This window comes from Akebia trifoliata, chromosome 3 (assembly GCF_017979445.1).
Source record: "Akebia trifoliata isolate Shusen 1 chromosome 3, ASM1797944v1, whole genome shotgun sequence".
In the NCBI taxonomy this organism is placed as follows: Eukaryota; Viridiplantae; Streptophyta; class Magnoliopsida; order Ranunculales; family Lardizabalaceae; genus Akebia; species Akebia trifoliata.
In genome coordinates, this window is record NC_141377.1 from 50,461,282 (window position 1) to 50,475,174 (window position 13,893).

A 13,893-nucleotide genomic window follows, 5' to 3' on the forward strand; every position below is an offset into this window, starting at 1 on the left:
GTTTAATTTGTTTCTAAACGACAGTTCTCTAGACCTCCATTATATAGATCAGGTTTAGTGTGAAAAAAGAGTCTAGAGAAACTGTATTTGGACAGATTGCAAATTTACCATTGTCCTGAGCGCGTTTCACAACTGTCAAAAATGACAATAACAGGTCATTTCATTTATTATTTGAAGATTTCCACTTAATATGGAAATTTTTTGTGAATGGAGATATTTGGGCCAGATTGGCGTGGGTTAATTTGGCACAGATCACAAGACACATGATCTCATTAAACGTAAGCCCTTTTATTTATTTTGTTTCTATTCTTTTATGGTAAATTAGGGCATAAGGGACCGCCCTGCATTCTCTAATATCGAAGGGTTACAGTCCTTAGTTCTTACAAGATAGATCATCAAATAAAATATCCACAATCAGGTATAACGGAAATAAAAAAAATTATGGCTCAATGCCCACTTTGCTTACAAAATGAACTGCTTTATTGACTTCTCTTCAACGGAGATACCATCTACGAAAATTCAAGATTCCCTAAATTATGATACTCGTTGAATCTCCACCTAGTCGATTGAAATGGTTTGATCATGTATAAGAAATACTAATGACAAAAAATATAAGAATTCACTTACTTGATACACAACATTAAAAAAAGCCCATATTCGACGGATTAAGGTGTTGAATTTTTCATTGTCGGTTTTATTTTGATGGTTCAAAAGTGTCAAATTAATGGAGGATGGGAGAAATTCAACAGTTCTAAACCGTCGAATTTGGGGAACATCAAAATTTCAATGTCCCTATGCCGTCAAATTTTAGTTTCTAAAATTCGTGAGCCAAGGACCATCGAGATTCCCAGTTTACATATAGTGATGCACATTTCCTTAAACATGATAATCATGAGTACGTAATGCTCACAAGTGGAATTGGTGCTATAAGTTCCACTGCATGGCAAAAATTCAAATGTCAGGAACTCTCTTGTAAACCTGATATTTTTTGGAGCCCACGTAATTTCGCTCCTGTGGAAATTTTCAATGCAGCTTTCAATTTTCCTTTTAAATACAACATTGACTGTGGTTGAAGTAATTATCATGAGGAGCAATATTTTTGCTAAGAGAGCACAGGATAGATAAATTAATAAAGCACTATTGATTTACAAAATTAATATAAATCCTTTTGCTTCCTTAAAAAAAATGAATAAAAATTGATTAACAAACTATGTCGCACTTCAACAAGCTTACAAGTGCTCATGGGCCAAGTAATCTTGAAGATATAAATCTGGTTGAGCTTTTTTCTACAATCTCTATTAGATGCATCTCAAAAGGATCGAGAATTTTTTTTATCATTATGTCTCCCGATTCTGCAAAGGGAAATTTCCCAAAACGTGATCAACTTTTGATGAAATGCCGATTTTGGCTCACTGTTTATTATTTTAATTTCCAAAACCTGAACAATGAGATCGTAGGTTTTTCAAATAATGATCTCACAGGTTAAATTGATAATCTTTCAGGATTAAAGTGGCAATCTCGTAGGTTCGCTACTTTTAATGAGATCGTCACTATGTATACTAGTGAGATTATCACTTTGGAAAAAAATATATATCAGCGAGATTGTCACCTTAAACATGCTAGATCATCACTTGAAAAACCTGTGATCTCGTTGTTAACGTTTTAGGAATTAGAATGACAGTTATTCCAAATCAGAATTTTGTCATATTCAACCCACAAAATGGTAATTTTCCCTTCTTTACATGCAATAAATTACATCAAGGAAATAGGATTTTTTCCTTGGAGGTAGTTTGAAGCAATTATATTTCAGCATTGTTGGCGAGAGACAAATCGAGCTGCAGATCTTCTTTCAAAGATTTGGTTAATTTCAGTGGATGTATGATGGCATTCAGTCCCATCTTCCAAATGAGTTGTGCTCCATAATGATCATAATGCAGCATCTCTCATTTGTAAGATGTTTATGATTAATAAAGGAGTGCAGTCCATTAAACCCTAACGATCAGGAAAAAACGAAGGAAGCTAGAACGAGCTTTGAGGGAAAAAATTTAAATATGGTTGGTGTGGTAGACTAGCAACTATGCAGATTTCTTATCCAAATTAGCTCTAAATTACACTACTGTAGTTAGGTGGAATCACAAATCTCCTATTTCTAATGCACTTTCCCTTCAAAGGAAAAAATAAACGCACATTTGAAAGATTCTTGAAGGCATTAATAGATGGGAGGTGAAGCACATCTATCTTGAAGGTAACTTTGTAGCGGATGGCCTTGCTAATTTTGCTGCTCTTTCTTCTACCTCAGTTGTATTTGATTCTTCTAACACTTTTCCTTTGTTAATAAAAAACGCTTACAAAGGAGATTTGTTGGGTCTTTCTTGTATAAAATTTATTGTAATCATTTGCTTTCTTAGCAAAAACAAAAGATTTCTTGAAGTTTAATGCTGGGTGAGGACATACTCATCAACCTCCTTTTTAACCCTTCACCAATTAAGTGCATCTTCAGTTAGACGCATCTTCCATGGATTTTAGTGCCTTTAATTAGGCTTATGCATCTTCAAATAGGAGTGAAGTTGAAAACGTCATTTTACTTTTTTAGTTTTGGAGGTCTCCCTCTTCCAGCAAAGAAATCTTTCATGGGAGATCGTTTTGCTTTGCATTCCTTTAGTTTTGCAAATTAACAGTTTATCCCTTGCAATTTTCATCACTTGAATACAATCCTTGCTTACGTTGAAAAAAACCAAATCTAGGCACACCTTGAAAGCTCTACAATTCTTTGATCATCTTCCAAGATTGAGAGCTCGAATTTATTAGTAGGCCAGATTCTAAATCACCACAAAGAATTGCTCGCCCGATTATCTAGGAAAGGCATCTATCACCATTCAGACAACTCTTTCAATCAAAGGGAGGCTATGCTCACAATCAAAGAACACATAAGCTTTAGCATGGACTGCCATAGCTGCAAGGGCACCAGCTACCGTATTTTGCGCCCTCCAAGCATGACTAATACCCCACTCACACATTAGAAGCAATCTTCTAATTTTGTGTAGAAACGGATCTAATCTCCAAGGATAACGACCACCCTTTATGCTATTCACAACCAACAAACGAGTTCATTTCAATAAAGACGTTCTTCCCAACTAGATTGAACTCCTCCAAAGCTGCTAGCAGAGACCTACATTCAGTCATATTGGGAAATCTAGGGTTGTCAGGAGTGGGCTGCATTACAAGGGACGAAAATGGATTAGATGCCTGCGCATTAGAGGATTTCAATTTGAATTCTGAAACTTCATCCAATTCCCCGATCCAATGCAAAACATTGTGTATAACACCAGCAGCCAACAGGGTGAGGTCTTCAAAAATAGCTTTGTTTTTTAGCTTTCCAGATTTTTCAAAGAACTACCCAAGGAATCATCCTTGAGATTGAACCAAATTGGGAGTTCTTTGAAGTAAACCAAGCCTTCAGCATTTCCATATCTGCGAAGCCATGCTGCATGAATAAGTGTTTTATCATTTCTTCACACCTTCCACAACGAAGGCATCTTGATGCCATATTAATCGACCATTTTTCCTAACAAAATCCACAGGAACTGCCTTATGTAATAGTTTTCACCCCAAAAATTTTAACTTTTGTTGGAACAAACAAACTCCATAATGCCTCCCGATCCACAATGGATGAGCAAGCAAGCACCCTTTGACTGAATTATGTCCTAAACCGATTTGGAGGAAAAGTCACCCGAAGTATTTGGCATCCAAATAAGCTTCTCTGCTAAGTTTATTTGGAGCGCTCAGAACCCACCACTGCAGCCAACACTTCCTAATCTTCCACCATAGAACTTAATCAAGCAGCATTCCATGACCCATCAGACCACACCTCTCCAATCAGCAACCTCTTACTGGCATCTGGGAGAATGAAATCAATTGACAATCCTCCCTCCAATTATGCAAGAGTAGGGAAGCTAGGGCAAAAAAGACTTTAGACATCAATTTTTTTTTAAAAATAAACATCAAATTTTAAATCTAGAGTGTATTTTCCATGGATGGAGGGATCGCTTAAAAAAGTGAGAGAATTTAGATATCGGTTTATGTTTGATCTTTAACATCAATTTTGTAAAAATTGGCATCTAATAACCTTTTTTTACACACACTTTTTCATCCATAGAATAGACATCATTTAAAAAGTGATGTCTATAGTATTTTTTTTCTCGTAGTATGTCTTTCACCCACCTTTAATTAAGCTTTTAGAATTTAACAGCGTAAAATGCATTTGTTTTTTCATTCTCCTCCAAATTCTGAAATCGCTTGGTGAGAAATTAATACTCCACCAGTCATTGTCTTTAACATATTTATTCCTCAAAAAATCAACCCATAAGCCACTTTCGATTTGAGTCCTCCAACATAATTTACCATTACTACTTTAGGGATATATCCCGAATCCCCAACCCTCCTACATCTTTTGGATTACAAATCTTTTTTCCAGAATACCAAATGATGTTTCATTTCCTCTCTTGCATCCCCCAAAAGAATTTAGCAAAACAAGATTCTAATTGGGAGGTTATGGCTTTTGGAAGAAGTTATATAGATATCAAGTAAATAGCAATAGACGAAGCACAAGGGAAATAGGGTGAGTCGACCTCCTTCAGATAAGAATTTAGCCTTCCATCCATCAAGCTTATGGTACACCTTAGCAACCACCTCTCTGCACATTTCTCTGGTAACTCTACTAGTACTGAATAATGGAACTCCCAGATAGTTTGAGGGAAGGGATCCTTGAGAAAATCCAAAGACCTCATTAACTAGAGAAATACATCTATGATTTGCCTAGCTAGATAAGAAAAAACTACTCTTCCCATAACTTACTTGTTGCTCAGATGACATTTCATACTCCTATAGAATCTTCCTTAAAGCTGATAAAGATCTTCTAGTTGCCTTCGTGAAAATAATCAGATCATCCACAAAAAGTATATGACTCGGGACAAGGCTACCTCCAGAGCTAGAAAATCTTTCCATCTTACCTGTGGTAACCAAATTACGCAAGCCAGTACTCAGCTTATTATGCCAAAATAAAAAGACCTGGGGAAAGAGGGTCCCCTTGATTAAGATCCCAAGAACATTGGAAGCAACCATGCCATGTACCATTAATTAGCATCGAAAAAGAAGTCAACTAGATGCACCCTCTAACAAACTAAACAAAATGTTTCAAAAAGCCTAGTTTAGATAGAACAGCAAACAGAAATGGCCACTCAAGCCTATCATATGCTTTCTTCATGTTAATTTTCAACACAATGTTTTTTCCTCTGATCTTCCTGTTCAGGAGAAATTATCATAGGGAGATCTACTACTTAGTCTATTCGCAAGAATTTTATACAAGATTTTGTAAATGAAATTACATAAACTAGTTGGTCTAAAATCAACAAAAGTAATGGGTACCTCCACTTTAGGTATTAGAGTGATAGTTGTGGCATTAACTGATCTTGGGATGATGGCTTCCATTAAAAAAAAATTACTGCGGCTACTAGATCTTCCTTGATTATGTCCCAAGTACAGTGGTAGAAATAACCTGAAAAGCCGTCTAGCCCAGCCGTTCCCAACGCATTCATGCCTTGAACGGACTCCTTGATATCCTTTTCATCAGGAGTAGCACAAAGACTCCTTCGCTGATCTGAAGAAATCACCGAGGATAATCCCTCTAGAATGCATGCCTCTACCCGGGAATGCTCAGAAGAAAGTAAATTCTTAAATGTTTGGAATCAATTTCTTTTGGATCCACCAACGAATATCCATTAGAACTTTGGATTTTCTTGATTGCATTTCTGCTAGATCTGACTTTGGCAGACATGTGGAAGAATTTGGTATTCTTATCCTTTTTTTTTTTTTTTGAGCCATTCAACTCTAGACTTTTGTAATTGTAATAAGGTGTATTAACATTATTTGGTCATCTCAAATCAGCTCCATGGATTAACATCTTTGAAGGCTTCCAATTTATTTTATTTTATTTTTTATTGATAAGCTGGGGTTGATGGGCCCCTCCCAGAAAACACTACTGACGGTTGTAATTACAGATAAGATCTTCCTCGAAAATACGTTGAAGCTCTCGAGGAATAGAAGCAACTTCCTCAATTACAAAATGTTGCTGCAAGTCATTAGCCTCTTATAATAAATCAGGGCCTCAACAAAAAAAGGGACGTGATTGGTTTCTCTTCCCAAAACTCAATCTTAGCTCAGCTGGGTGTGGGTGGATCAATACCAATCCTGCCTGTGTTGAAAGACGTATAATGGATAAGCCGCCTACGCTTTGAAAAAAATATATATATACATTGATGACACTAACCTTGAAAACCCAAAAGTTGCAGATGTTCGACCCAGTCCATGGACCCATGGCCCGACCTATGGATAGATCCGACATTTGGTCAATTAATATACCACAAGATTCTATTTAACTCAAAAATAGACCCTTTTTTTTTCTTGAAAATCTAACTTTCAAAAATTAAAGAAATATTTTTTTAATTGATAGGCATTTTATTAAGGAGAGACATTTTGTATATTCAAGGGTTTTGTACTCCAATTATACAAATAAAAACGATTCTTCACAACTATCATCATTTTTTACCATCTACACGGAGAGAGAATCTCACTCTCTTCCTTAGGCTCTTCCTCTTTCTCTCTCCAAAAACTTTCAAAACAGCAGTTGGGAGTGGGGATGCCTATAGCCCGAATGGGTTGGAGTTGCTCTTCTACCTTGGTCACATGAATGTTTCTATAACCAAAAATAATTAAAACTATCTAGATCTTTTCTTTATCAATTACGACAATACTAAACTCCTATCTTGATAAAAAATAATATGAAAGATTTTGAAATGCGTATGAATTTAATTTTTTATAAATTTCAAAATCTGAGTATGGGCCTCACTTTCTTCTCTCTCACCCATACTCCCACGTCAATGCCTTAGCCATTTAACAGGAACTGAACCTGAATCTGAACCAAAACCCAAAACCGCATTCTAGATACCAATTTTCAATATCCGATTAGAGTCAGGTATAAAAAGAACCAAACCAAATAGGAATAAGAATCATTTTATTCTATCGGATGGATACTCCTGAGTACCCGAAACTGATTTATTTTACCATTTTTGTCCCATATCATAAATAATATAAGTGTGAATCGAAATGTGATTATGTACACACATCACACCATCAAAGTGTGCATCGAAGTAAAGTCACTCCAGCACTACTCTTTTAAATATTAATCTTTCCTATAAATTTGCTACAGGTAAAGACAATGGATTTTAGTGATTGCAAAAAAGTTCTCATATTTACTCAAACAATACTACCACTACACGATGGGCACAGCGGTTTTTGACGGTTCCATTTTCATTAATTTTAGAATCAAAAATCAGAATTAGAACCAGACCCCAAAAACTATGATGGTTCTAATACTAGAAACCAAACTGACCCATTGACACCCCTATGATCATTTGGGCTAAAACCCTAACTACAGTCTTTAATTGGATTTTTTGGTGCCAGCCTGGTTCAGCTGCATCAAGATGCGTATATATGCTTATAATGAACATTTGAGAGATTCGTGACTCAGGATCCTGATGTCCTAAGCAATTGCAATAATTGGGTTCATATTCCTTCAATCAAAAGAATTGGGTTCATATTCCAACCAATTGTAGTAAGACCACTGAACTATTCATGGTGACTATCAATTGAATGTTGACACGGCAGTATGGATCAAGTCATCAAACTACAAAAAAAAAAAAATTTGATTGGTCTTGGGAGAAGCAGGATTCAAGAAAGAGAATTGATATATCATCTATTGGAAGCTACCACTGAAGTAGAATAAAATTTTGTAAAATAATTATATCTCAATGTCAACTCTCCCTTGCATCCGCATTGAATTGGATCTTATGATTTCCTACTAGGACTACAAAAGATTGCCTAGACTGAAATGAACTCATACAAATTGCATCTAAAAGATCATGAGCTTCCATCAATACCATGACGTGTCTATCAAAAAATATATATAAAAAATCAATACCATGATGTGGTTCCTGGTTAGCTGATGAAAACCTCAAGAGGTCATGGACGTTCAGTAGTCTCATCCAGTGTTTCCCAGCAATTTTATTTCTTTGCCTTGGCAAACCTGAGGCATCGGTACTTCTCACCACTGACAGTGATTTCGAGAGCCCCATCTTGGTTATCTTGACTTGATGCAGTCCCCATTAGAACACTCTTCTCTTTCTCAAGGTTTTCCTTCTCCATCTTCAGTCTTGCTTCTTGTCGGGCGATCTCAGCCTGTAAAGACAAGATAAAGTTTAAATAATGTTAAAGCTAAAAATTCTTGGATCAGTACAATTTGCAACCAATAATATAAACGTGGTCATTTCATCAACGAGTTGCAGATTACACATCTAGAAATAATAAGTACACACGACGGTACAATTTTGAATTATCAACTCTGACCATTGCACAAAATGGCCTTGCACCTGAACAAACTAGATTGGTGAGAACATGTTTGCTTGAATATCAAGATCTATAAAGAAAGCTCGTAGATTTTTAAGGAAAAGAATCTTTCTTCAGATGAAAATTCACGAGATTGCGGAAGATTGGGATATAAATTACATGAGTAATTTTGTTTTTCTAGTAAAGGAGATGAACAAGGACACTGCAATAGGTATTTGTGAAGTTGCCCTGTAATAATGACTAAAGTATGGAAAATTCCACGAAATAAGGAAAACAAATTTAAGCTTTACAATTCAACAAAACCTAGAAGAAAAGATAAACTAATATAATATAATACACACACACCAGATATTTATTTCCAACATGTGTTCAGATAAACTCTGAAAATGAAATACTTGGTACATTTAATGGACATTTACAGTAACATTTCTCTAGTTTTATTGTTTTAAAATAGGATTCATCCACAATCATAACTGTTGGACGGAAGCATGCTCAAGTCTTGTAAATTTGATTTTGGTTTGATTAATAGATCATAAATAAAGTAAGAGTGGGATTGGATAAGAATGGAGAATTGAAGCATCACAAATTTAAAGGGCTCAGAGAAAGGAGTCACACCTTTCCCTGCAGCAGTTTCATGGAGTCTCACCACCTATTGAGAGGTTAAACTCCTCGACAGTATATAAGTTATCTTACTTAAGGAAGCGCATCTTGGATTTATAGACGTGTTGGGCAAAATTCCCAAAATTTATCTTACATAAGCCTTACCCCAAAGATTCAGGGCTGGCTAAACTAATCTCGTTCCCCAATTCCTCTTTGTTGATCTTCCTCTCGCTCAAAATAAAAATAAAAGACTAAAAAGGCAAAGAAAAACTTCTAAAAAAATATAATAAGCTAAAGAAGCATCTTTGAGGCTACTTGTTGACCCACAATTGCTGGACATTTGGGCTTTGCACCAAGGCTTATTCCAGGGGCTTCTTTTGGATGCAAGACCAAATTTTCCAGGCCCATGATCTTGCAGCATCTATGCCTTAACCCAAAATGGGGGGCACAACAGTATGAATCCCAATTCACCATTCAACTCTATCTAGACCTATATATTCTACCAAGGCATGTGTCTTCAAATCTTCTCTTACTACTACAATCGACATCATTTCCCCAAAATGGGCACAACAGTATGAATCTTAATTCAACATTCAACTCTATCTAGACCTATATATTCTACCAAGGCTTGTGTCTTCAAATCTGCTCTTACTACTACAATCCACATCACTTCCAGATTTTCTATTTCCAATATTAAAAACTTCAACTTGCATCGCAGAATTCCATAGTTATTCCATCATTGATCTTTATTGTACATCTCTAAACCATCTCAATCAAGTTATATATAAAAGGAAACCAAGAACTAATAAGCAATTAGCAGGGAATTGTATAATAAGTTCAAGAGAAAACCCCACAGTGACTCCAATTAAAAAACAAAAGCATGACCATCAATTGATAACTTTGATGCAGTAAAAGAAAAGGGGGAAAACCGCAAATTCTATCTTTTGGGAAGTGAAGCACTCATTACTTATGTAGATCTCTTGGCTTAACATTTCAATATTTTGCTTGTCAGTGATGAAGACTTGAGTCAAAAGCAACTTAATCCATATTTAGAACCAACTCCTAAATATGGACATTGGGCAAAGAAACCACAGGATTTGCAAGACCATTGGCTGGATCTTTGCCGTTGCTTCACTATGACAAAGAAACATCAATCAGGACTGTAACTCAACATCATCATCCTATTCAGCCACAAGTTCTGGTTAGTACATGAAACCACTCAAAAAAAAGAGGCCCCAGGGGGCTGGGGGGTGTACAAAAAGACTAAACAATAATTTGGATGCAGCCAAGAATTAAATAAACAAAAACTATGGGAAGGCTATTGCTTCTGATGGTATGTATATGCATGGTTTTAAAACTTCAATAGGACTATTGATGGCCAATAATAAAGACTTATCTGATAATAAAAAACATCATTATTATCATTAATAAAGATTTATCAGTGTCAACAGCAACATGAGCAACTCAAAAGAATTATCAATCCCTACTGTAATTCAATATCATCTCCTAGTCAGCTAACCTTGGGGTTATCCTTCAATTGGCAATATTAATCCTCAAAACTGTGAGGTCTTTTTCAAAATATTAATAATAATAAATAAAAAAAAGTTGAACATGTAAGACAAGAAAGAATTTTAAGTTAAATCAAACATTAACATCAATGAAGCTTGGCACACAACATGACAACATGGTTGGTTTCATTCAAGATGAGAGGGCAACAAAGTCCTAATATAGGCTTTATCAGGTCCAATTGGTATTAAAAAAAATGGAATAGAACATTTGATAAAGCTCAAGTTGACGGAATCCCAGTCTTCCATAGATTCTTTTATGTTGAGCAGAGGAAGTAGTCCGGATACTACACTCCAGTGATTGGGTTGCAAAAGCAGGACACATCCCACATGGACAATAATTCTCTCAAAATGATGAAAATGACCTCAAGGAAGATTACAAAGTCATTGTCACTTCTATGAGATCTAGGAAAAGTTGAACGGTTGGATGCAGTTTTAGAGAACGCATTTAAGAGAAGCAGCTAATGGGCGGACTAGTTGGTCAGAAAGATAATAAAGAAATTACTTGCAAATTACGGAAGGGAATTCCCTTTCCTAGAATAGAATTCTATTTATCCTTCATTTCTTTCTAGAACTGCTAATGTGGGGAAAAGGCACCAGGTTGAGAGTGTTTTAACATTTACATGTAATTTATAGTTTGAGAGTGTTTTAACCATATCTCTGCAATTCATCTTAAGAGGCATTTCAATTCATACTGCTACATGTCAAGCATTCATATCGATGTGTAAGGACCTAGCATTCGTAACAGGAGTAATAGGGAGGGGAAATTGGTAGGGGGAAGAGTTAGCAGAGTGTGCCAATACCATCAAAATAGACTAAGGGATGGTGTCAAGGACTGCAAACTCAGCTGGAACAGATAGGCAAGCAAGACAGTAAAGTGGAAAGTTGCAGGTGATGCCCCTAATGTGACTAGTCACTCCATCATCAAAATCGTGAGGCATAAATGATTACATCAAAGGGATTCGGGCTTTATAAGACCTAGGTAAGATTCCAAGTCCTATACAGTTTTAAGGGGGCCAAGAAAGTTAAATTTCCATCAAAAGATGTAATATGTTCGACCTAAGATGCAACAAATATCTTGTTAGTGTTCCTGAGCATCTTAGGGTATGTTTGGATTGAGAGATTCAGTTTTCTGTTAGTATGTGACATTGAGAGATTGTAACCGTAGTTTACATGGAAATAGTGTCAGAAATCATTGTCTCCCTAGTCAATCTTGCTGAACCACTTAAACTCTGTGTTTTGTTCTCTTTACTTTCAATTTGCATTTTATTTTGATTGTTTTAATCGACTCTCTCACCTATTTTTCTACAATTTTCAGGCAAGTTCCGGGGTTTAAAGTAAAAGATATCTAAAAATAACAAAAACATAGTCCTTTAATCATCCATTAAAACAGGTGAAACAAACTCATTTTATGATTTATGTTTTTAAGTTCGTACTTGAACTTACCTCCCGACGAGATAACTCAGCTTTCCAAGCAGATTCTCTTTCGGCGACTTCTCTCTCCCTTTCTTCGATGTAGCTCTGCATCTCCCTCTCCTTCATGATCCTGTCTTGTATGTCTGCATCAAGAGCTTCCTTCAACTCCTTTACAAACTTATCTACCACTGCTTTAATTCTTAGAGACATGTCTTCGACCAAAATTTCAGTTCCAATCGCCCAAATTAACCACACAGCATGCGTAATCCCACCATTTTCAACTCATCTGCTTCGATAATCGACGAAGATCTGCATATTTGCATAAAGAGTGTTTCCTTCAACTTCCATCTTTCATGGCTAGGGTTTCGTCCTGCACCTCTGAAATTCCTTCAGAGAGAGCGAGAGAGAGAGACGGATAGGTTTAAATACCTTTGCGGGAGAAGAAATGCGTGTACAGCGAGGAACGAATCGGATTTATCGAGAAAAAGAAAATAGAGGAAATCAAAATGGTCCCTTGCCGCTTACCGTTCTCAAATCTCAAACCCATGGTTTTGAACTCGATTTGACGTCTTGTTTCCACTGAGTTGACTCGTGATTCTCAAATCTCGATCCTCTGATTTTAAAATGGGTATTTTAGAAACACCCTTGTAAAATTAAACCGAACCAAATCAAATCAAATCGAACTAAGGTCAATTTAGTTCGATTTGATTCGATAATTGGATTACCAATAACCTATAATCCTACTTCCTAACAACAACGTATACTTTAGTAGAAAAAGAAAAAAGAAAATTTGAATTGAATTTGTATTTTACTAAAACAATTAAGTTTTCTTGATTTTAAAGCCAGTAGACGAGCTTGAATTCATGTATGGTGTGGCATTAGAAATTCTCGCTTGTTTTTTGTTTAGATTTTGAATGTGTTAGCTTCGTAGTGTTGAGAAAATGACTAATTTTGGAATGGTGTGTTTTAATCTTTAATCAAGGGTGTGATAAATAATTGGGTAAATTATATTTTAACCCCCTATAATTTGATATAATTATATTTTGACTCCCTAATGGTTTGATAATTATTCTTATCTACCTTTTCATTTACGGGGTTTAAAATTCAAATGTTATTTTATTATTTTATTATTTTACGTTCTTATTTTATAGTATAATTATTTTTTTATAATTTTTTAATATAAATTATATTTAATATATATATATAGTGTAATTATATATTTATTAAGGCATTCTGATCATTTTTTATTACAATGTTAGTAGTAACATTTTTCCTTCAACAATTATGAAGTATAATGATTTAAAACATGTTGATGTACATATTATGTGTTTGTTTGAATGTTAATGTGTATAGAATATTATATAAATGTTAGATTGTGTCTAGGATGTTATGTGAATATTAAATTATTTATTATATATGTATTTTCTTTATTAAAATTTTTTCATATGTCTATTTTTAAGAAGAGATACTGCCGAAATTTCAATAAAATTATAAAATTTATAAATTTATTTAAATTAAAAATAATTATTTTTATAATTTTTTAATATATATATGGGTCTCGTTCGGCACCCAACCATTTACCTAACAATTTGCCCAACATGTTTTGTCCTACATGAGTTAGAAGTTTTAGAATAGGCTGATTTTTTGTGAGAATGATCTCTATGGTGAGGAGATCATCCTCACCAAAATCAGTTCATTCCAAAACTTCTAATCTTATCACAAATGGTTTACAAAAAATGAACGGTCCATGATTTTTCAACTTGTAAACATGGGGTTAGAAGTTTTGGAATGAGCTGATTTTTGGTGAGGATGATCTTCTAACCGTAGAGATCATCCTCACAAAAAATCAGCC

The 13,893-nt window shown here is 35.2% G+C and overlaps 1 protein-coding gene across 1 annotated transcript; it reads right to left on the bottom strand.

Annotated features, from left to right (window-relative positions):
* Positions 1-7,811: 7,811 nt before the first annotated feature.
* On the bottom strand, positions 7,812-12,563 carry LOC147407739 (beta-mannosyltransferase-like protein). Its single transcript, XM_086436459.1, has 2 exons — positions 12,072-12,563; positions 7,812-8,292 (listed from the first exon to the last, which is right to left on the bottom strand). Exons 1-2 carry the CDS (start codon positions 12,249-12,251, stop codon positions 8,119-8,121), a joined length of 354 nt encoding a protein of 117 aa, XP_086292585.1. The 5' UTR covers positions 12,252-12,563; the 3' UTR covers positions 7,812-8,118.
* Positions 12,564-13,893: the final 1,330 nt, after the last annotated feature.